General features: G+C 38.7%; 1 protein-coding gene across 2 annotated transcripts in view; it reads left to right on the top strand.

Annotated features, from left to right (window-relative positions):
• The first annotated feature begins 676 nt into the window (after positions 1-676).
• MAPKBP1 (mitogen-activated protein kinase binding protein 1) overlaps positions 677-23,130 on the top strand; it is a 169,383-nt gene continuing 146,929 nt past the window's right edge. The window contains exons 1-2 of one of the 2 annotated variants that reach the window (XM_058162031.1): positions 677-1,510; positions 2,592-2,911. In XM_058162031.1, the coding sequence (XP_058018014.1) occupies positions 2,795-2,911 (117 nt within the window). In that variant the 5' untranslated portion in view covers positions 677-1,510; positions 2,592-2,794. The remainder of the gene's footprint in view (positions 1,511-2,591; positions 2,912-23,130) is intronic. The other variant, XM_058162033.1, reaches the window with a different exon arrangement.

The following is a 23,130-nucleotide window of genomic DNA, read 5'->3' as shown; positions in this document are numbered from 1 at the left end:
TCTGAGCAGATTGGCAAACTGGTTGTTGGAATAAATCATTAGGGCAGAAAATTGGTTGTTAAATTACTTGAATTCCCACCACTGGTCATAAGTCCCTTTTTCCCAGTACCATTGTAAACTTTGAACGGTCGCTAAATGAGATGTTAAGTTGATTGATCATCAATTGTGTTGTAAATGTTGTATCTTGATGAACGTATCTTTTCTTTTATGTACACTGAGGGCATATGCACCAAGACAAATTCCTTGTGTGTCCAAACGCACTTGGCCAATAAAATTCTATTCTATTCTATTCTATTCTATTCTATTCTGGACTACCTGTATGGAGGAAGCCGAGATGCCACTGATTTCAGAATTCCTTTCAGGGTGGTTTTTAAAAAGGGGGTCTTATTTTCCTGTATTCCACACATTTCTTATAGCACAGGGTCCTTCCTAAGTTTGGAGAAAAAGTTGGCAAACCCCACCTAATAATGCCGTTAATAATCTATCGTGGAGACCTCAGATGGGTCCGTGGCTCGGGCTCCGCGTAAAAACACGTCTAGGTGTTCCGGAAACAAACCGGCAAGGTCTCCAAACCGGTTCAATTTTTGCTTGCCGATTCAAGCCAGCCAGCCAGCCAAAGAGGGCGGGCAAAGACGTTCGCCGGGTTTCTCCCCCGCCGTGAAAAGGAGCCGCCTTCTTCCTGCAGGAGCTCTGCGGTCGAGAAATCCATTCCCCCATTTCCCGCCCTCCGAAATCGACGCCGTGAAATCGAGGGAGGCAGGCCGGTCGGTGATTTCGTCTCCGTTTCGGCGTTTGGTCTGCCTAGGCCACCATAGCCTCCGCGGAATCCGGCTGGCTGGCGGGGACGGCGCTGTCAAGAGCCAGGCGAGCTCCAGAGGGAGACTTAACCGGAGGCGGCAGAGCGGGGTCGCCAGCTCGGGACTCGCGGAGGAGAAACAGCTGAGCGAAGAAGAGGAGGAGGAGGAGGAGGAGGAGGAGCCCAAGGAGAGGGACGATCCTGGGGGCTGGAGCCCAGGCTCGGCGGGGAGGCGGGGATCGCTCTGGCAGCCTTCCCGGCACGGGTGATCCGCCGACTTCGCCAAAGCCGTCGCTGTCAGCGGGCGTGAGAGGAGCGGGGAGGACCGGCTGCGAGCGAGCGAGCGAGCAGCCTCGAAAAGCGAGGGAAGGAAGGCAGCCCTTTTCTCTCTCCCCCACCCCCTCCCGTCTCGCCTCGTTCGCTTCCCCCAGCTCCCGCAGCCGCTTAGAGGGAGCTTCCCCCTTGCAGCTGGAGGGCTCCCGTGGCCCCCGCCTTCCCCTTTTGGGAAGCCCGCAAAGCCGAACCGAGCCGGCTAGAGAAGAAAGACGGCAGGCGGCAGCGCCGGGAAAGGCAAGGGGGCTTTTTTTGAATGCGACCGTGGCTCGCGAAAGGACGAAACCCGGCTGCATGGACGAGAACTGGGGGAGAGGGCTCGCTTTTTTATTTTTATTTTTTTACCCTTCCTCTACGGAGCGCCGATGCCCCTTTTCCAAGGTAACAAAGGTTCCCCCCCCCCACAAAACGAAGGGGCTTCCTTTAAAGCCAGAAGCAAGCTGCGTTTCGTGGTTTTTTATGGCAGAAAACGGGTCGGGCTGAATTACTCGCCGATTTCTCCATCCTCGTCATCCTATTGTTGGCCTGAAAAAAGCTGGAAGGGCTTCTGCATTAGTGTTATAAATTCGACCTCCCTTTGTACATTCCTCGCCTTCGCGGATGGGCAAGAGGTTTTAGGCAAACTTCTTTTCGGAAATCTCCGTCCGGTTCCTTTTATTGACTTCACAGTCATTGAGAAGGGTTTTTTTTTTTTGGGGGGGGGGGTGGTTGACGCTCTGAGCTTCTTTGGATGGACGTGGTTCTCTTTTTAATGCGTTAAGTGAAGCGTTTGTGGCAGTGAATCGTCTTTAAGCTTGACAAATGCCCACTATATTAAAAGCAGAGCTCAAAACCCACGAGTTGATCGAATTGCCAACGATATTATTTTGATTTACTTGGCTTAGGTGTCTGATTTCTTTTTCTTAAAAGGGTAATCCTTAAGCATTTGCAACACGGTAACTGCGTGTTGTTAACTCCACACAGAATAGTAGGGGGGAATTTCCTGGGAAATTTGCAAAGCACTCCCCTGTAAAATAAGGATTCCCCTGTCAAGTAGTCTGGTTTGTCTGTTAAGCTACCTTCATAAATATATATAATTAACTACATCAGGAATTAAGGAATTCAATTTTCTACATTTGTGTGGCTTTGGGTTACAGATTAAGATTAGATTAAATTGGATTTGGACCGCATGTTTGGGGAAATGTGGTTGATGCATTTGTGGTTCAGTGTCTGAACATGTCCATGCAATTGTTAGTAGGAGTTGTCCCTCACCTCCAGAGCTGGAGCAGTGGGCTGTCTTCAAATTTTGATCTTTGTATTACAGTCACATGCACACACCCATTTTTAAAACAGCCACGTTTTGTAAACTGGAGGCAGTGTGGGAATGGTGGTGACTTTACATGAATTCTGAATAAGATGCTTGTAAGATTGTATTATTGGTTTACCTTGGTTCTCTCTCCCTCCCCCCTTTCATTTCTCAAAGGTCTATTTTGATCTTGGTCTTTTGAACTAAGAAGAACTGTGCATAGCCATATCGCAGAGCAGATGTGTCCTAGAGTGGAAGCCCTATGATGAAGTAAAAGAAGAAGGTGTGGAGTCTCCTGAAAGTGATGTGAAATCCAGCCCCTCAGAACTTCTTTGTGGAAGGCATTTGAGAGGGGACTGTGTTTTCTCCCCGCTAAGACTATGATGTCGGTTGAAAGCTCCACAATAACGAGCAGAATAAAAAATTTACTTCGGTCTCCCTCTATCAAACTGAGAAGAAGCAAACCAGGGACCAAGCGGGCAAATATCAGCACTAAGGCAAGTTCAGCAACAGGGTCTTGTCTCTTTTGTTATCATTCTTGAGTTGTTCGTTCTTCACAAGGGGTTGCATTGTGTTGCGTTTGGTGGTGGTGAAGATGTCATACCTGCTTTCCTGAAGTGGGTGTAATAATACAGATGGGGAAGTTTCGATTGCTGCTTTGAAGGTACCTAAAGGTTGGCTTTCTAAAGCCAGGTGATACTTCAGGGGATGTTGTGCTAGAAAAAAGTAGAAGCAAGCAAGGGGATGATCAAGAATGTGACCACATTCAAAAAGGGGCGGTATTTAATTTTTTCAGCAATTTGAAGTTGTCCTGTTCCCAATGCATTCTGGGTTGCAAACCATAAAATGGTAGCAAAACCATTAAAACCAAGCAAACCAAGTATGGGTTCCTATAAGAGCCATCAAAAGTTTTGTGCTTTTTCCATACAGAAATGAGTTCTAGGTGTCTCCTTAATTGTGTAAAATTTTAATTTATACATCTTGTGATTTTGGAATTGCTTCTGAGGAGCAACAGGTATCTGATAGATGCCTAATTCTGTTTTATTACTTGACACACGACAGTTTTATTTTAGCTCAGGCTTAAAAGGAACTAAACATTATGGCAATACTTCCTGAAATACGGCTATTGGAGTTGTGTGACTTCCTCCTTTTTTGGCATTTTTCAAATAATGGACTTTTGCCCAATATTACCCCCTCCCCCGCTCCCCATTCTGTGACTTTTTCTTTTTGGTCTGAGTACACCGATGGAGAGAGACAACAATTATTTTGTTCTCTTTTAGGAGATAATATTTAATTTGTGTACTCAATATAAGGGAAGACTGAGCTTCCCTTATAAAATATGAGTCTGGAGGCTTACTTACTTGAGAGCTCAGCCATTGCCTAATCACATGCCTTTGCAGAAAAAAATAGCAATTACATCCATCTTTGCATCCAAAAATCAAATATAATTGCACATAATTATAAGTAATCACTCCTGAGGGTTTGCTTAAAGCATGTGATACTAGCTGAATTTGAGCCTATGAAGAAATGTGGAGAAACCTTACTAGGTGAGATAGGATTTACTCCAGAAGATTGGTGCTGCTTTTGTAATTCTGGGTACTATGAACACGTAAGCCCGCAAATGGGAGTATATGAAATAGAAGCATGAGATAGAGGACTTGGTTTTGAAGGTTAACCGTTGTTTTTCTGTACTCATGTTAATATGTTTTCCACATCTTTTTGGGAAGGACTTTTTTGTGTGCAAAAACCATTGCAATATAAGAGGTGATGTATGGAGGTGAATGGGTGTGCAGCTGTAGAATATGAATTGTTAGAGATAAGGCTCAACTTTCAATATCTTTTTCTATAGGAATGACAAATAGCTGAATGTTGCTTACCATGCCCATGTCCTTTCAAAGCCTGATGTTTTTTTTTTAAATAAACGCTGTGCTTTTTGGGATATGACCTTTTTGAATTAATTCCATAAGTTTTGTCTGATTCTAGAATGAAAGTGAATTGCTTTATTCCTCTTGATTTTAGATATGTCTTTTTTAGGCTACGGTAGCAAAGATAAAAGGAGCAATGAAAGAATGAAAAAATGTGAAGTAGAATTCAAATGATAGGAGTCTCAATTTCCTTCCTGGAAAGGGAGAAATAAATACATGGATGCATGTGAAACATCCAGATTAATTTTTCTTGTTTGATGGCTGGAATGATAAAATTGAGAAAAAGCCTTTTTTTTTTGCAATATATTTACGTTTATGTGATTAAGACTGGTGGAATTTAAAACTGTGTAGGAGTATATTATATAATATTCATTGGAGAAATAATCTCCAACATACGATAGTTAAATCAGCATCCATCTCCTATAGCCTGTTTTGTAAATGAGTGGTATAAGAGGGAGACATTGTGGGGATTGGGGTCCTTGAGGAAATGGGTGCATTCCTTCCTTCCCTAGCTATTGGTCACTTGGCCCTTTCTAATAATACCTGTCACTGACAAGTAAACATGACTTGTTAAAGACTGTCTTAAAATACTAAAATACAGATCGTCCCCAACTTATGACCATTCATTTAGTAACCATTTGAAGTTACATGGTGCTGAAAAAAGTAACATGTAACTAGTTCTTGCACTTACAACTGTCACAGTGTCCCTATATTGAAGGATGTAGGAAAACTATTTGTACAGGTATTGGCAATGAGAAGCTTAGAAACACACAGTATGTATGGCTTGTTATATCGCCAAGTGCTGTAAACATTTTTTTTTGCTTAATTCTGTTCCCCAGGTAACTTATAAAATATGAGTCTGGAGGCTTACTTACTTGAGAGCTCAGCCATTGCCTAATCACATGCCTTTGCAGAAAAAAATAGCAATTACATCCATCTTTGCATCCAAAAATCAAATATAATTGCACATAATTATAAGTAATCACTCCTGAGGGTTTGCTTAAAGCATGTGATACTAGCTGAATTTGAGCCTATGAAGAAATGTGGAGAAACCTTACTAGGTGAGATAGGATTTACTCCAGAAGATTGGTGCTGCTTTTGTAATTCTGGGCACTATGAACACGTAAGCCCGCAAATGGGAGTATATGAAATAGAAGCATGAGATAGAGGACTTGGTTTTGAAGGTTAACCGTTGTTTTTCTGTACTCGTGTTAATATGTTTTCCACATCTTTTTGGGAAGGACTTTTTTGTGTGCAAAAACCATTGCAATATAAGAGGTGATGTACGGAGGTGAATGGGTGGGCAGCTGTAGAATATGAATTGTTAGAGATAAGGCTCAACTTTCAATATCTTTTTCTATAGGAATGACAAATAGCTGAATGTTGCTTACCATGCCCATGTCCTTTCAAAGCCTGATGTGTTTTTTTTTTTAATAAACGCTGTGTTTGTTGGGATGTGACCTTTTTGAATTAATTCCATAAGTTTTGTCTGATTCTAGAATGAAAGTGAATTGCTTTATTCCTCTTGATTTTAGATATGTCTTTTTTAGGCTACGGTAGCAAAGATAAAAGGAGCAATGAAAGAATGAAAAAATGTGAAGTAGAATTCAAATGATAGGAGTCTCAATTTCCTTCCTGGAAAGGGAGAAATAAATACATGGATGCATGTGAAACATCCAGATTAATTTTTCTTGTTTGATGGCTGGAATGGTAAAATTGAGAAAAGGGTTTTTTTTGCAATATATTTACGTTTATGTGATTAAGACTGGTGGAATTTAAAACTGTGTAGGAGTATATTATATAATATTCATTGGAGAAATAATCTCCAACATACGATAGTTAAATCAGCATCCATCTCCTATAGCCTGTTTTGTAAATGAGTGGTATAAGAGGGAGACATTGTGGGGATTGGGGTCCTTGAGGAAATGGGTGCATTCCTTCCTTCCCTAGCTATTGGTCACTTGGCCCTTTCTAATAATACCTGTCACTGACAAGTAAACATGACTTGTTAAAGACTGTCTTAAAATACTAAAATACAGATCGTCCCCAACTTATGACCATTCATTTAGTAACCATTTGAAGTTACATGGTACTGAAAAAAGTAACATGTAACTAGTCCTTGCACTTACAACTGTCACAGTGTCCCTATATTGAAGGATGTAGAAAAACTATTTGTACAGGTATTGGCAATGAGGAGCTTAGAAACACACAGTATGTATGGCTTGTTATATCGCCAAGTGCTGTAAACATTTTTTTTTGCTTAATTCTGTTCCCCAGGTAACTTATAAAATACAAATGTATGATGACAGGATGGTTCAAATAAATATAGTTGGTTTCTACACACTAAGCTAAGAATGCAATTTATCCTGTTCAAGATGCAATATTCATTTTATAACCCTTGTGGGGAAAAAGTAGCTTCTTTTAAATCACACATTTTTCTCAGATTGTCATATATGAGTAAACTTTTGTTCGGGATATGAATTGAATGATTGTGTCTTTATCAGAAAAAAAAAAGTCCAGCCAATATACCGCTTTGGTTTTAGAAAATATGTGGCTCGAAAAATACTTTCAGATTTGATTGATTTCAAGTTATTCTGGGTTAGGCTTGGTAACAGCATTTTCTCTATGTGTATTCTTTCTTGGTGTCAAAGTGCTGTGGCTTGTTTAGAAAAGGGGCTGAGCTGCTTTCTAATTAATGGCTGGGTCTGCAGTGGCAAACTTCCCAGTCAATGTGGCCCTTTTTTATCCAAAGATTTTTTTGGAGAAACCTGTTGGCAGGCCTGAAGGAGGCAGAGAAGGAAGATAAAGTGTAATGCTGAGGCCAGCTGGCTGCCTTCACCAGTACTGTCCCGTAATCCTAAGAAGTGAAATGAACTAGGATTGTGCTTCTGAACCTAGCTTAAACTGGATAGTTTAATGACCATAGTGACTCCTGTATGATTAAACTGCAAGAAATGGGTGTTAATTGAAATAAACTCTTTCAGGCTAGTTGAAAATGCCTGAAAAGCTGTTTTTGATCAGAGTAAGTCAATGTCCTGAAAGTACGTCAGCGGTTTGGAAAGCAAATTCTCTGAAGTCTCAGAGCATTTTCAAGCTGTAGCATGGCCCTTCCCAGCCTGGTGCTTTCCAGATGTGTAAGATTTCAGCTTTGATATCTCCCAGCAAGCATGGCTCTTTTGAAAAATTGGCAGCTTTGGTAGGTACAGGTTTTAAAATACTGTTTTAAAGCAAAGACTGTCTAAGCGTAAACAAGCCATGGTTCCTTCTCCACAAACTCAAGAAAACAGAATGTGTTTTTGAAACCCTTACTGTATTTCAAGACTTTTGATTGGGCCCGAAGTCCTTACTATATCTCCAGTTCCCCTTCTAGGCCTGTCTGCTCTATAATTACAGCTGGATAAGATAAGGAGAGGCCGGAACACAAACTTGAGGAAACTAGTAGAATTTTTTGACTATTTCTTTGCAGCTGAAGGATAAGTGTTGTCATGAGCCTATTCCATATGGCTTTTTTTTCTAAATTACTGAATTTTTAAAATTTTATGTGGCGGGGGCATTCCAAAATTGTGTAATCCTCCCCTCCCCCAGTGAAAAAATACATTTTATACTGCTGGTAAACGTAATGGTGTAAAAAACAATGAATGAGGCAGGTCGCAAATGTCTGTCATTCAACTAAATGAAATTCCATATTGTCTTCTTTCATAGATGTGGTGATTTCTTTTATTTCCCCATTGTCTTGGTAGCAATTCTTCTTCCTGTGCTTAAGGTTATGTTTTCTGCACATTACAGAGTCCCGGGCTGAACAAATGAATTAATGTCCACATTTTCCTGAAGGAAACTGGGAATGTCACCCACAGAGACACATCAGATAGCAGAGCTTTCTATTTTTCTAACCATGCTAGAATGTGGTGGCAAACTCACCAATAACTGGAAAGGTTTCAAATAATAATTTATTTTCAAAGTTAGCAGATTATATTGATACCAATAAAGGAGAATATTTGTAGCTCCAGGTTGAAATGAGGGGTCCTTGGTGCCCTAGAGCTTAATTGTTTCCTTGCAGACATTTCTTGCAGACCTACTTTGGGTAATAACATGTCTGCAAGAAAACAACCAAGCTCAGAGAGCACCAAGGAGGTTATATTGAGTCACAGTTGCACCAAAGAACCCACAGCAAGAACGTCAAGGTTACACCAATCTTAAAAGCCAAGGTCCTTTTGATACAATTGGTGGGAGTGTTGGGTGTTTGCACTTTTTCTTGTTTTACTTAATAGAATGGAGAGAAAGAAAAAATTAAATAAAATATAGAAAAATATCAAATTTTATACACGAGGATTTTTCTTGCTTATATCATGTGTAAAGTTTTACATAACATTTCAATAAAAAATTATATTTCATTGTAAGTGTCCATAAATAAGCTGCATCTAATAATCTGATATAGAAAGTTGATCAAAGCAGTACAAATATGCGAACATCATAGAATTTCAATTCCCTTTGAATTTCAAAGGGAAAAATTTGCAACTGATGTCACTAACAGGTAAAATTGGGTGGTGTGAGCGGGTGGGGGTAGGAATGAGGGTAGGAGATCAAAGTGTGAACACACTATAGGAACATTGTTTGAAATCCAGTGGGGCAACTTTCATATGCAGGTGGTGTCAAACACTTAATTGTTATTTTAACACAATGGAATTGAGTAAGTTGTGAAGAAAGAAATGGAGGTAAGAAAGACAGTCAGGGATCACTCATAAAATGTGTGCCTTTTATGAGTGATCCCTGACTGTCTCTCTTAGGAAAAGTGAAATAATTAACAAAACATTCACAGAGCAATTAGAAGTGTTAGTTCTAATTTTGCCACAAGACACAGAAAATAATATGCTGGTATAAAGAAATTCTAGAACTCCAGGCATAGAACTCACTGTAATTATATTCAGGATTTTTTCACCATACGTACATTATCATTCCAGTGGATTTTGTTTGGAGGACTGTAGGCTGATGACAGGATAGCTGTAATTAACACTGCCTTACTATCTCCTCTCTGTGATTTTTTTAAAAAATAGTGCATGTATTAATAATATTAGAATAGAAATGGTCAAATGATTTGTGTGTGGCATTAAAATGATGTTTTGTTTCCATCTCTTGTAAGCCTAGTGTCATAAAATATTTAGGCTAAATTCTTCTTTGCTAGCTTCATTGGTTGATTATATCCCATAAGGTTGATGCTTAGCAAACACACATATTTTTTCCAGGATGATCTATTCTCATCAAGAACCTTTAGATCTTACCTGGACACTATAATTAAATTCATCCAACTTGCAACTGGTCTTTCTCTTCCTCTCTTTCCTTTCCCAGAATTATAGACTTCTAGAGAGCCAGGTCTTTGCATAATGTTTCCGAAGTATATATGCCTCAAATGAGATCTTTGCTGGCTATTGTAAAAAAAATTCTACATATACATATAGATATGCATGTGCACATGCACATGCATGTATATGGAAGGGACAACTAAGACAAATCCTAGAATCTTGGAATTAAACTGTAGGCAAAGGGTAGTCCTTACTTTCAATTTTTTAAAAATAGGACTTTGTAAGGGATACGTGCATCTTCTGGCTGTGATTATTCTTAGTTTTTGGAAAAATGCTTTTCATTATGGATGTTTTATAGCTTTCACTTTTAAAGTCTGAGATGCAGCATGTATAGGTAGTAGTCCTCAACTTACCACAATTGAGCCCAAAAGTTATGTTGTTAAGTGGGAATTTGTTAAATGAGTTTTGTCCTATTTTACAACATTTCTTGCCACAATTGTTAAGTGAATCTGATTTCCCCATTGGCTTTGCTTGTCAGAAGGTTTCAAAAAGTGATCACATTGACCCTGGGACACTGCAACGGTCATATGTATGAACCAGTTGCGAAGCATCTGAATTTTGATCCCATGATTATGGGGATGCTGCAAAGGTAGTAACTTGAAAAACAGTCATAAGTCACTTTTTTCGTGCCCTTGTAACTTTGAATGGTCACTAAATGAAGCGTTGTAAGTCGAGGACTACCTGTACTGTGCATTCTACCAGTTTTTTAAAAAGCTGAAAATCATGCCATTGAACTTATTTTTGCCCAGCAACAATGGCAGATACATGTAGGTTGAGTTTATGGCTTAGCTAGCACTTGCTTTTCCGTTATTCTAACTCCCAGACTTTCTTGCAATAAGTATTATGAGCCGGGCTACGGTTAGAGCTGAAAAGAGAAAGCAACATCTTGCCAAGCAAGGAATCAGAGCAACTACTGTACAAGGCTCCATTTCAAGCTTTAAAGCCATATCCCCCCTCCCCTCACCAATGCTGGCCAAAAAGCAGTCAGGTTGGGAGATAAGATTATAAGTGCTTCCTGTTGTCTTCACTACTGAAGAAATGCCCTTGCTTAGAGAAGCATCAAATTACCCTTCTGCAGGCCTACAAGAATAGATTTTTTTTAACTTAAATGCTGTATACCATTCAAGTATTTACATATAAATTGACCTCTTATGGAGATAAGTAGCATCCTGGGACCACTTATTTCTCTGTTGTGGAAAAAGTAAGCTGATGCTCACAAACGGCAAAGAATATTAGTCTGTGGTCCAAAGCAATGCTTATTTGAGGGGAAATATTTGAATATTAACTAAAGTTGGATTACAGAAATTACTAAATGATATTTTTGCTGCAATATGACTGGATGGAACATATATGGCAGGGATGAGGAAGGAGCAGAAGGGGAAAAGTCAGATAAAGCGGATGGATTGAGTTCAAAGAGATTATAGGAAATCCTTTGGAAGGGTTACAACGTATTAAAAACAGAGTAAAATGGTGAATATTTTCAATATAGTAATCATGAGTCAAAACATATTAGCCCTTAATTTTTACTTGCAAACATAGCAGAAATTTAACAATGTTCAAGGATCAATCTTGCTGTGTTTTACTTATTCTGATTTACTTAAAAGCAAGGGTATACAAGGTTCAGGAATTCAGGAGTAGAACATTGTGGAGAACTCCAGAACATTCTGTTTCCCCTCTGGAGTACGCCGGTCAGACCATGTTATAGGGGTGAGTTCCCTGAAGTAAAATTAGTTTGAGGTGTTCTAGATGTAGCATTCTGATCTAAAGCATTATGGTCTTGAATCAACGAAGAACAACCCTGTAAGGTGGGTTGGGCCGAGAGAATGACTGGCCCAAAGTCTCCCAGCTGGCTTTCATACTTCAGAGACGACCAGAACTGATGGTCTCCAGACCAGCATCTTAACCACTACATCAACCTGGCTCTCAATTTTGTTATGTAAAACAGGCTAGCAAATCTTGCCACCCAATCCAAAAGCAACTGTGAGAAGATGCATTCATTAAATGTAGCTGCTTGGTAATTACTCCCTTTTTATTTTAAAAATTACAGAAAAATATTAAATTCCTAAAGACTTTTATGACTTAGGAACTGCCTTTGCTCAAATGATTATCTCCTATCAAAGTCATACCTTTTGTATGCAGATATGCATATATGTGTTTATCTATTCACATATTGACTAAGCAATAATCTGGGTTGCTTGATTTTGGCCTCTGAGAATTGTAAATCATAATTTATGGCACAGGGCAATATTTTAATTTATTAAGGATATTATTATGGCTGCCCAACTGATAGTGACTCCAGGTGACAAAAATAAGATCTTAAATGCAAAACCCAATATACTCTCACCTCCCTTACAGCAATATTCAGACAAAACACTTGATGGGCTTTGTACCAGCTTGAGACCCTAAGATCTGCAGACAAACTCCATGTCTTAAGGGTCTTTTGAAAGAGTGTCAAGGTAGGAGCCATTCTTATCTCTATAAGGATAATGTTCCATTGAGATCATAGAAAAAGGCCCTTCTTCTTGGTCCAGTAAATGTACCTCCTTAATGAAAGGTGGGGGGGGACTCATAGACTCATAACATACCTCCCTCCATGATCTGGTGCTTGGGTAGATGTAACTGGGGGGAAAAAAGATTCTTCAAATAATCTGGTCATAAGCCACCCAAGACTTTGAAGATGATAATCAACACCTAGAAACAATTCAGCAACTAATGCAGCTTCTGTAAAGAGGGGGTGACACACATATGGGAATTTAGACTTGTGCAAAAGCATGCTGGAATGTGGTTCCAGCTCATCTATCAGCCAGTTCCTGAAACCATGACTAACCAAGTTATGATGTATTACAATTGTGACCTGTTCCACATTTCCCTACATAATCTGTACATAACCTTGCATTGTTTATGGCATAAAAGAATTCTGGATAGCATGTTGACTCCTTGATGGTATTTCATCCAAATATCGACTTTCCCCAGCTTTTCTGTCATAAAGTATAAGCAATTATCAAGGCATGATGATCTCTCAATTTTTCTATAATCTTCTCTGGTCTAAACACCATGCATCAGTGACCAATAAATATATTAGAATGAAAAGTTTAAACTTTTACCTTCCTGATAAACATGGAAAGCAAACCTGGACATAGTTATAATGTATATAGACAATAATAGAAACACTCTGCTGGAATTATAATTTTGAAAAAAAAATGTAGCCAAGTAATTTATATATATAGGAAGAAGAAAAGAAAAACAATAGGACAGGAACGGTAGGCACGTTTGTGCGCTTATGCACGCCCCTTATGGTCCTCTTAGGAATGGGGTGAGGTCAATAGTAGAAAGTTTTTGGTTAAAGCTTTTAGGATTATGAGGAGACCACAGAGTCAGGTAAAATATTCCAAGCACTGATGATTCTGTTACAGAAGTCATATTTTCTGCAATCTAGATTAAAGCGGTTGACATTAAGTTTAAATCTATTGGTTGCTCTTGTATTATTGCAATTAAAGCTGAAGTAGTCTTTGACAGGAAGGACATTACAATATAGATGATTCTATGAGTTAAACTTAGGTCTTGCCGAAGGCGACGGAGTTCCAAGTTTTCCAAGCCTAGGATTTCAAGTCTAGTGGGATAAGGTATTTTGTTGTTTACAGAGGAATGGAGAACTCTTCTTGTAAAATATTTCTGGACACGTTCAATTGTATTGATGTCAGAGATGTGGTGAGGGTTCCAAACAGGTGAGCTGTATTCTAGAATTGGTCTAGCAAATGTTTTATATGCTCTGGTTAGTAGTGTGGTGTTTTTGGAAAAGAAGCTACGCAAGATTAGGTTTACAACTCTTAGAGCTTTTTTTGCTATGTAGTTGCAGTGGGCTTTGGCACTTAGATCATTTGACATGAAAACTCCAAGGTCTTTAACGGGATGGGGGTCATCTGTAAGGTAATGTCCATCAAGCAAGTACTTAGTGTTTGGGTTCTTTTTTCCTATATGTAAGACTGAGCATTTGCTGGTTGAGATTTGGAGTTGCCAAGTTTTAGACCAAGCGGTTAGATGATCAAGGTCTTTTTGAATGATAGATGTATTATCAGTGGTGTTAAATAGTTTGACATCGTCAGCAAAGAGAACACAATTACTTGAGATATGGTCACAAAGATCATTAATGTATAGTATGAAGAGTGTTGGTCCAAGGACGCTGCCTTGAGGAACGCCACTCTTGACAGGAACAGGATTTGATAGAGCATTGCCAATTTTGACCACTTGTTGTCTGTTAGACAGAAAAGCAGATATCCATTTGTGAAGGAGTCCTGAAATGCCATAGGATTTTAGTTTTAGGAGAAGTTTATCGTGTACTACTGAGTCAAAAGCTTTGCAGAAGTCTATGTAGATTGCATCTATTGTTTTGCCTTGATCAAGATTTGTAGTCCATATGTTTTTACAGTGGAGAAGTTGTAAGTTGCACGATAATTTTTTCCTGAAACCAAATTGTTTATTGGAGAGTAGGTTGTTTGCTTCTAAGTGTGAGGTAATGGATTGGTTGATGATTGATTGCATGACTTTGCAGGTGACGCAGCATAGAGAGATTGGTCTGTAATTTTCGACTAAGCTGGGGTCTCCTTTTTTGAAGATAGGGATGACTGTGGCCAGTGACCACAGTTTGGGAAGGGAACTGGTCGTGAAAGCTTTATCAAAGATTATGCTTAGGGGTTCTGCTATATTAGTGGAAAGTTTTTTTAAGAAGTAGGCACATAGTCCATTGAGTCCAACAGATAGCGATGGTTTCAAGTTATGAAGAGCTTTTCCAACATTTTCTTCTGTGAAGTCTATATGAGTTAAGTCATCATGTTCATTGCTGGTACGTTTGTGGAATGTCGGATATGTGTCATCGCTGTTAACAAAAACTGAGCCAAAGAATATGTTGAAGAGGTTGGCTTTAACTGTTTCGTCATTGCATTCTTTGTTGTTAGAATCTTTTAGTGGTGGGATGGATCTTGTGTCTTTAAGTTTATTGTTAACAAAATTATAAAAGGCACGATTGGAATTTGTGCGCAGAAGGTCCTCTTCTTGTTTGGTGTGGTAATTTGTGCATTCAGTTTTTATTTGGTTGCATATATTTCTGTAGCGGTTTTTGAAATTTGCTACAAAGCCTTTTTTGTTTCTTTTCCAGAGGGATTTTTTTTTTTGATTGAAGCTTTTTTATTGATATGGGTAGTTTGCTTTTCCTGATCATGGTTGTCATTTGTGGTACATATAGTTTAATGACTCTATTGATTTCAAGTAGGAAAACTCTATAGTGGTCTTCAGCAGTTATGCAGTTTGCAAACAGATTTTGCCAGTCCAGAAATGAAAGATCGTTGTTTATAAGGTCGTAGTTGGCTTTTTTGTAGTTGTAGATGGGGATACTATTGTTATGACGATTTGAGTATGGACGTATATTGAGACGAAAATCAGTCATGCAGTGGTCACTGTTGGAAAAAGGTTCTTTAATTTGTAGTCCATAAATTTATAAATTTATAAATTTAAATTTATGTAATCCATAAATTTATTCTCTTATGTTTAGGGATGAGCGTGGATGTTCAAGTATGTTATTGTTTGTATGTTAAATATTTTAAGCATGTTTGCAACTGACATTTGTTGCAGTTTTCAAATACTCTGCAAGTCCTAAGGCAATGTTTCTCAACCTTGGGAACTTTTTTTTTTTTTTATTCAAAAAGTTTTACAAAAATTTTTTTCTCCCCCCCTTTCCCCCCAACCCCTCTCCCTTCACAAACCCCCTCCCCCTCCCCCCCTGGCTTCCCGGAACAAACACAAGGTATAGTTAAAAATAAAACAACCATATGCTAAAAAAAATTTTTTTCCCAAAACTATTATACCAATTCTCCCTCTCTAGCTCTGACTTCCTCCTTACATAACCAAAATCCTTCAAAAAATTAACAATAAACAGTAATAAAATATATAGATCAGTAGAACAAATTAATCCTAAAATATTTAAAACCAGCTAAAGCATAAAAATCCAATCCAATTCAGAGAATATCTCCTTATAACTTCTATAACCATATAATTTTCCCCAAGTCTTTCTTACATAAAATCTTTCGAGAATATTCTATTTAAAATTCAATACAACAGATTATAGAATTTCAATACAGGGAAATTACAATATCTGTTCAACTTTAGTCCTTCCTCGTCAAAATCCAGTATAAATCCAAATATCTAGTCTTTTATGATGGTTATAAAACATATAATCAACCCATTTCTTCCAAATCTTCCTTACGTATTGTTTTTCAGGCTAAAATCTTTTCTGTTAATATTTCGGGGGAAAAAAATTCGTTCAAAAATGATACTTTTGTGTCTTACCATTTTTGATGCATTAGTCTCTGTCTTTCCTTCATTACTCCTTTTGAAAAGTCAGTCACAATATTTCCTAATAGTTCCTTATGTCCAAGAATCCACGAGTTACTGCCGTATATTCCTCAATCCGAAAAGAGAACTCTTGGAAAGCATTAACCCTGTGAATTTTTCCATTTCGGAGACAGCCTCCTGTAGCACAACTTCAGGCTTTTCATCCAAACTTTTAAAAAGGCTTCTTTACATCCATTCCATATTCCAAGTCCTGATTACTTTGGTTAATTTCCTCCAAACTCTCATCCAAAACGCCATTTTTTCCAATTCGTATTGTTGAATAATTAAATACATTCTTTCTGTATAATCCTGTATAAAGTCACGAATCCATTCTTCTGAAAAACCCTTCATGGCAAAGTTCTTGCTGAAAATCCCCTTATGAAATACTTAAACAAACTAAAATAATCCAACAATCCACAGTCCAGTACAATAAGATAAAATCTCCATTCAGTTTCACTTTCTCAACAAGTAAACGCCATTTTATTTCATTGTGTTGATTGTAGATGAGAGAAAAAAAAATTATTTTTTTAAAAGAAAAAATAGAAGTCAGATTTAATACTTGCAATTTAAATGACTGATCTCCTGTGTTTTATTCCATCTGCTTATAAATATCCATAACAATCAATTGAAGCAGAAGTGGTCGCTCTCTTCTCTGTCTGCTTAAAGCAGAAACACACTGGGGCTGGAGCTTTGCAGAAGGAATTCCAGGGAACTTTCCCTTTCGAGTTCCCCAAACGGGGCCTCTAGAGAGAGCTCTACCCTTCCCTCTTCTGCTCTTTCCCTTCTCCTTACCGGGGAAGGTACTTTCAGCCGTTGATTTCGCCGGCTTTTACAGAATCCCAGCGCGGGCGCCCTTAGGGCGTCCTTCGGAGAGAGCGGAGCCACCAGAAGCCCTACCTTGGGAACTTTAACATGCATGGATTTTAACTTCTAAAATTCCCTAGCCAACAAAGCAAACTGGGGAATTATGGGAGTTGAAGTCCACACGTCTTAAAATTGTGAAGATTGACACACACCACTCTAAGAAAACTTAGATTTTTTTTGGAGAACTACATATAATAGATCCAAAGGGCCTCCTGAATATGGGTAGGACTGGGGATCAGTTGGAGTGTTGGAGAAGCAAATTGGGTGAAATTAAGTAGCATGGAAGAGGGCATAACTGAATGACTGAGAGAGCGGATCAAAAGGTTTCCTAGCCCTAACAGATAAATGATATCTGCATACAAAATACCAAGGTCTTTAAATAATTGGAAATTACTTTTCAAACCTCTATTGCCTGGAGTAAACTAAATAAAAAGTGTAATTGATAAGGCCTGTATGTAGTTTTGTGTTTTATTAGATCAGAGAATTACACAACTTTTTTTTGAGTTTTGGTGCAATTTTTTTATTTTAAATATTATAGCCATTATGAAATAAAGCCCTCAAATTATAGTAGTCTCAAAGGATATGATTACATTACCAATGTAAACCAGATTTTTAGAATATTCTGACTGGATTAAATGATCAGCATGTACACAGCCTTTTTCATTATAGTTAGCTCCTTCCATAACTGCATCTAACGAAATTGGATCTGGTTGTCCAAACCTAGTTTTTGATCTTTGTATTAATCAGAATTCAGAAAGCAAGAACAATTTTTTTTTCAGTCTGGCATAAATGGAGAAAGGCACTAGGATCCTTAGTTTACCATATGTTGAACAAATCTTTCCTGGTTTGCTTAATTCTGATTCCACCTGCTAGGGTGGAATAAATGAACTATATACAATAACAAATAGGTTATTTACAATTAGTCCATTGTGAACATGACTAGTGTCTTAATGAATCTTCAAGGTCAACAGATTTATATGGGGCAGAAGCCAACAATATTCACTGAACTACCTCCAGTGTTTCCTAAATCCTCAGAACTGCTTTTCAGTCTGGATCTTGACTTCCATATTTCTTTGGTATTAGAAGGGGGTAGGGATAATCTCTTGCTGATTAATCTATTCTTGTTTTTGCTGTCAAAATGATGCTGAGATGGACCTTATGTGCATTCAGGGACTTAGGGAAGAAACAGTTGGGGTGTGTGAAAAGACAGCAGGGAAGCATTTCTCTTCTGATATTTTATAATTTATTGTAGATTTCCAGTCTCTTCCATTTTAAGATTTTGAATTTAAAAAAGGATTTAATTAGATGAATTCAGGAGCTAGAATTAAACAAAAATACTTGTTCTTGCTCTTCTGGACTATTGTCTGAAGCTGAAGCATTCTGACAAAGATGTATTGCTGTCCTTAAAATTGACTCACCAAAATCAGTTGGAATGAAATTAGATTTGTGCAGCTAGATTAGAATAAATATCTATACAACAGTAAAACTGTTTTACTGTTTTACATTTTATTAAAAGTTTTACAAAGAACATAAAAACTAACCCAAACTAATAAAAAGTAAAATCAGCAAAGAAAGAAAGGAAGGAAGGAAGAAAAATAAAATAAAAAGTCTAGAAAAAGAGAACCAAAAGAAATAGAAAGAAACTTTAGATTTCTTCTGTATCAAATATCAGTATGATTACTGTATTAACTCTTACTGTAGGACAGGGGTCCCCAACTCCCAGGCTGAGAATTGGTACCAGTCTGTGGCCTGTTGGACACCAGGCTGTGCAAGCAACGGGCAAGCACACAAATCTTCATTTGCGCATGCGTGGAAGCTAGGTTGGGCATGTGAAACCATACCATCCCCTTCCTACCACCACCGCCATTACCATTGCTGCTGCCGGTCAACGGAGCAAGAAAGATTGAGGACTGCTGCTCAAGGATTACAATAAAAGTTCACTTTTTTCTGTTATCCAATTTTTTTCTAATCAAAACCAAAAATGCAGTTTTTTCATTTCATGCAAAAGTCAACAAGGGGTTTTCAATCAGCCATAAATATAAATATAGGTATGGGTTTTTCTGTAATCAGGTACTGTAAGCCTGAAAAAAAAAATCTGTCAAGTTCAGGATCATGGCCCTGGGCTACACAAGTAACCTAATTGCAGCTTGAGTATACAACTTAATACTTAATTCTGTGTTTTTTTTTAAATTTTGTTCTTATTTATGTTTTCCTGTTTTGTGACATGTTTTATTGTAAACTGCCCAGAGTCATTTAGGTGAGCCACTTATGGGCAGCATAGAAATCTCATGGGTGAATAAATAAATAAATACTAACTTAAATATAGACTGCTAGGTTTAATATGAGACGGGCAACATTATTACTTCTGCATTATATTAGTATTACTAATTACATATTACTACAGTGTTATTACTAATACATCCTGTCTCAGTTTCCCTCTTGAGAGGGAAACTCCAAACTCATGATTGAAGCACTTAACCTATTTGGAGATTCTCTTATTTCTTCCCAATATTTTTTTTCTTTCTTTTTTCTTTTTTGTAAGGAAAGGGGGACCAGATGGTTGCCTGAAAGACAATTTAGAAGTGAGCACATTTTTTTAGGTGCTTTAACTGATTTCGAGTTCACTCAGGCAGCAGCTCCTAATACTACCAGGGAAAAGCTGTTTTGTTTATTTCTTAACACATTTTTGTGGAACTGCTTTTTTACCTATTAAAGTGCCAGCTTGGGTGATCTTTCCCAAATATGTGGGAGGTTCAACTCTTGCTCTCAGTCAAGCATCCTTTAATGTCCCTTCTTTGCGATGCCAATGAGCGTGCTGTTTTCTACACCATCTTTCTTGAGGAAAAACTTTTGGGGATTAGCCAGAGATGCTCTTGGGCTTGTTTGCATTTCTGGCTACTCTTCTCAGGAGTCCTAAAAGAACCAGGGAAATTGTTTCACTTCTGCATCACTCATCCACTCTTGCTTGGGGGTTTGTTGGGAGTCCTTCTGAGGAAAATCTACTTTCACACCCAGAATTTTGGCTCAGCAAGCGGAGCTGACAAATTGTACAAGGAAGGAAGTACACACCTTATAAATTTCCAGGCATCTTATGGAGGCAGGCAACATATAAATTTAATACGTTATTCTTTATTATAAACATAAAGATTGAGGCTCTTGAATAATACGCTGTTTTTTAGGGTATTGTTGGAGCATATTGTTGCCTGAGTGACTTCGTCAGAGCTTGACTCAAACAAAAATCAGCATAACCTCCAGAAGCAGTTGGACAAAGGACAAGTTTATGAATGAAATCCAGCTATAAAAAGGCGGATTGTGTGATTTTTGCCTGGAAATGTGGGTAGGCAAAAATGCTAGAGAAATAAATGCTTGGTCTAGAAATCAGAAAATGCATTCTCTACATTGCAAATGCAGGGCCCTCCTGTTATAGAAGCATAGATGGGTTAAGAGAAGGCAAGGCAAATGCATAGACTGCTTTAGCATGTTTTGCTGCTGGTTTCTGTCCATAAAATAGGCTTAGTTGTATCCACCAATAGGAGAAACTTCAAAGTACATGGGACAGGACACTTTATACATGATCTATTAACTGAGCTTTGGTGCTGTGGCTAGATGGTGACATGATGAAATTTCAATCTTTATACGGTAAAGGAACTGATGCTTCCCAAAGTCTACAATTTTTATAATCCCAGCATTGTCTTCATGCAAGACACTTAAATTAGTTTACTTTGTGGCGTCCTGAAGAAGTTTCTTAATTGTTTATTGATAGCATTATTTTAATTACTAGTAAGTTTTATACTGTATATTGACTTGATCTTGTATCTTACTTAGAGTAATTAAAAAATAAGTGAGGCCTGCAACTGAGGTTACTTGTATTATGTAACACATGTATAAGATGGTATATTGCATGTTATGCAAGACCTCAAAGGTCAAGTATATCACGGACAGCACTGTACCATCTTCAATGAGATAACTATAGTACAGGCATAACTGCAATCAGATAATTCTCTGATACTCCGAATGTCCAGCTTTCTGTACATTAATAGTGTAGCAAGGACCTCTTGAATGGCAATATTAGAATGATTGCTCTTCTAAGAGTGAATGAATGATTCTTTATTTTGTTGATATAGCAATTGTCAGTCCTGGAGGCCATCTTTTCTTTGGAGCTTCAGGGCTGCCACATTTAGTGCCTAGGAAAATGGAAGGGAGGATTTGCAAGGAGTTAGTGAAGATGTATAGCCATAACAACATTCTTTTCTCTGAGAGTCAAGGACGTTCAGCCTGCACCTGGATAGGAGTGAAAGGAGTCTGTCTCCAATTCGGATGGTGGATTGATTGGATCATGTGACGGACATGTGGGTGCAGGGGATGGGTCTTTGACTTTCTTCTGGGTGGGGAACACCCGGGAACTTTCAGATTCGGGTTTTCCGAGATGTGCCAATATGACATCTCTAATAAAATTGAGGAATTGCCAGCCTCGGAGTCTTCTTTAGTTGGGGGTGTTACTTGGAACCCTGACAGCAATAGCACTTAGACTTATATACTGCCCAAAATGCTTTATAGCACTCTAGGTAAATTACAACAGTGGTCCCCAACCTTTTTGGTGCCAGGCACTGGTTTCATGGAAGACAATTTTTCCATAGATTGGGGGGTGGGGGATGGTTTTGGTTTTGCTAGTTCACCCGCCATTCACCTCCAGTTGTTCTAACAGGCTATTAACAGTTCCTAACAGGCTATTAACCATTACCAGTCCATGGCCTGGAGGTTGGGGACCCCCTGGTTTACAAATGTCAGCAAATTGCCCCCAACAATCTGGGTCCTCATTTTACCAACTTCAGAAGGACAGAAGGCTGAGTCAACCTTGAGTCCCATCAGAATCAAATTCCAGGCTATGGGCAGAATTTAGCCTGCAGTACTACATTCTAAACACTATGCCACCAGGCCTCTTATGTAATTCAAAGGATGAAATGCTATTAGAATAAATTAAGATGTGCCTTGTCTAGATCAATATATTTCTAATAGACCAGCCTTTTCTCTGTTGAACTGTGAATTCTGTTGCTTGCTTTATTCCAGGGGTGTCAAACACAAGGCCCATTGGTCGGATGTGGTCCAAGAGATGCTTAGATCTGGCCCATGGGGCCACCCTGGAAACAGTGAGGGTCTGGCTTGTGATGTCTTTGCCAGCGAAATCAGGCTGCTGAGCTGTGTTTCCAGCTGCGCTGGCCTCCTGCAACCCTCTGCCAGTGAAAATGAAGCTCGGGGAGCTCCGTTTTAGCTGTCAGAGGATTGCAGGAGGCCATCGCAGCCAGAAATGGAACTCAGGAGCCCATTTTTGCGGGCAGAGTGCTTGGGCCGCCATAGGCGCCCCCGACATGGGTGACGTCGTGGCCACCCCATCCTCTGAGGTCAAACAACCCTGATGCAGCCCTCAATGAAATTGAGTTTGACACCCCTGCTTTATTCTGTACCACTTCTATGGAATGAATAGAAAGCGGATGGAAGAAAAGATGAACTGGAAACTGTGAAAAGAATTATGTTAACGGAGCACCACTGAAGGGTGTGGAGTTACACAAGTGGAAAGCATGGCAAATGAAGTTTGGTGGACTGATGAAAGATGTTTACATTGGAGAAATGCATTGGAGGGAATGACTTCTATGAAAAATGAAGATGAGAAATTACCGCATAATATATATCGAGAAAAGAGTTTAGTGGTGAACAATGTAACTTAGACCACAAGTGATGATTAAGTTTAAAAGTAACAGAGAATATGCACAGTGATATTAAAACTAATTTTTTAGAAGGCAGGCAGGTTGTATGGCACCCTGCTTTCTTTTGTTTGCTTCCCCCTTCCAAATTAAGTTGTCTGAGACTCCTTAGCTGCCTTTGTTGTTTCTGAGTTGTCTGCTATTTGGGAAATGTTGAATTCTGAACGGGTTTAGAAAATAATGTTCTTTTAAGATTTGTATTCCTAATTCCAAATAAGATGATTCCAGACAATCAAAATCATAGTTATTTGCTACGATATGGATCAGCTACCACAAAGAGAACCATTACTGAGAAAGGGCTCTTGACTTTGGTAGTACAGTTTGGTAATATTAGACTGGCTCTAATGGCATCTCAGGCATGGGGGTACTCTAGTTTAAAAATTGTCATTTATCCAAATGGTGCAGGTTAGATTGCACTTGTGTTCCT

The sequence above is a fragment of the Ahaetulla prasina genome, chromosome 1 (genome assembly GCF_028640845.1).
Source record: "Ahaetulla prasina isolate Xishuangbanna chromosome 1, ASM2864084v1, whole genome shotgun sequence".
Lineage (NCBI taxonomy): Eukaryota > Metazoa > Chordata > Lepidosauria > Squamata > Colubridae > Ahaetulla > Ahaetulla prasina.
Note: the sequence above shows the minus strand (reverse complement) of the source record. Positions and strands in the feature narration are given on the sequence as shown.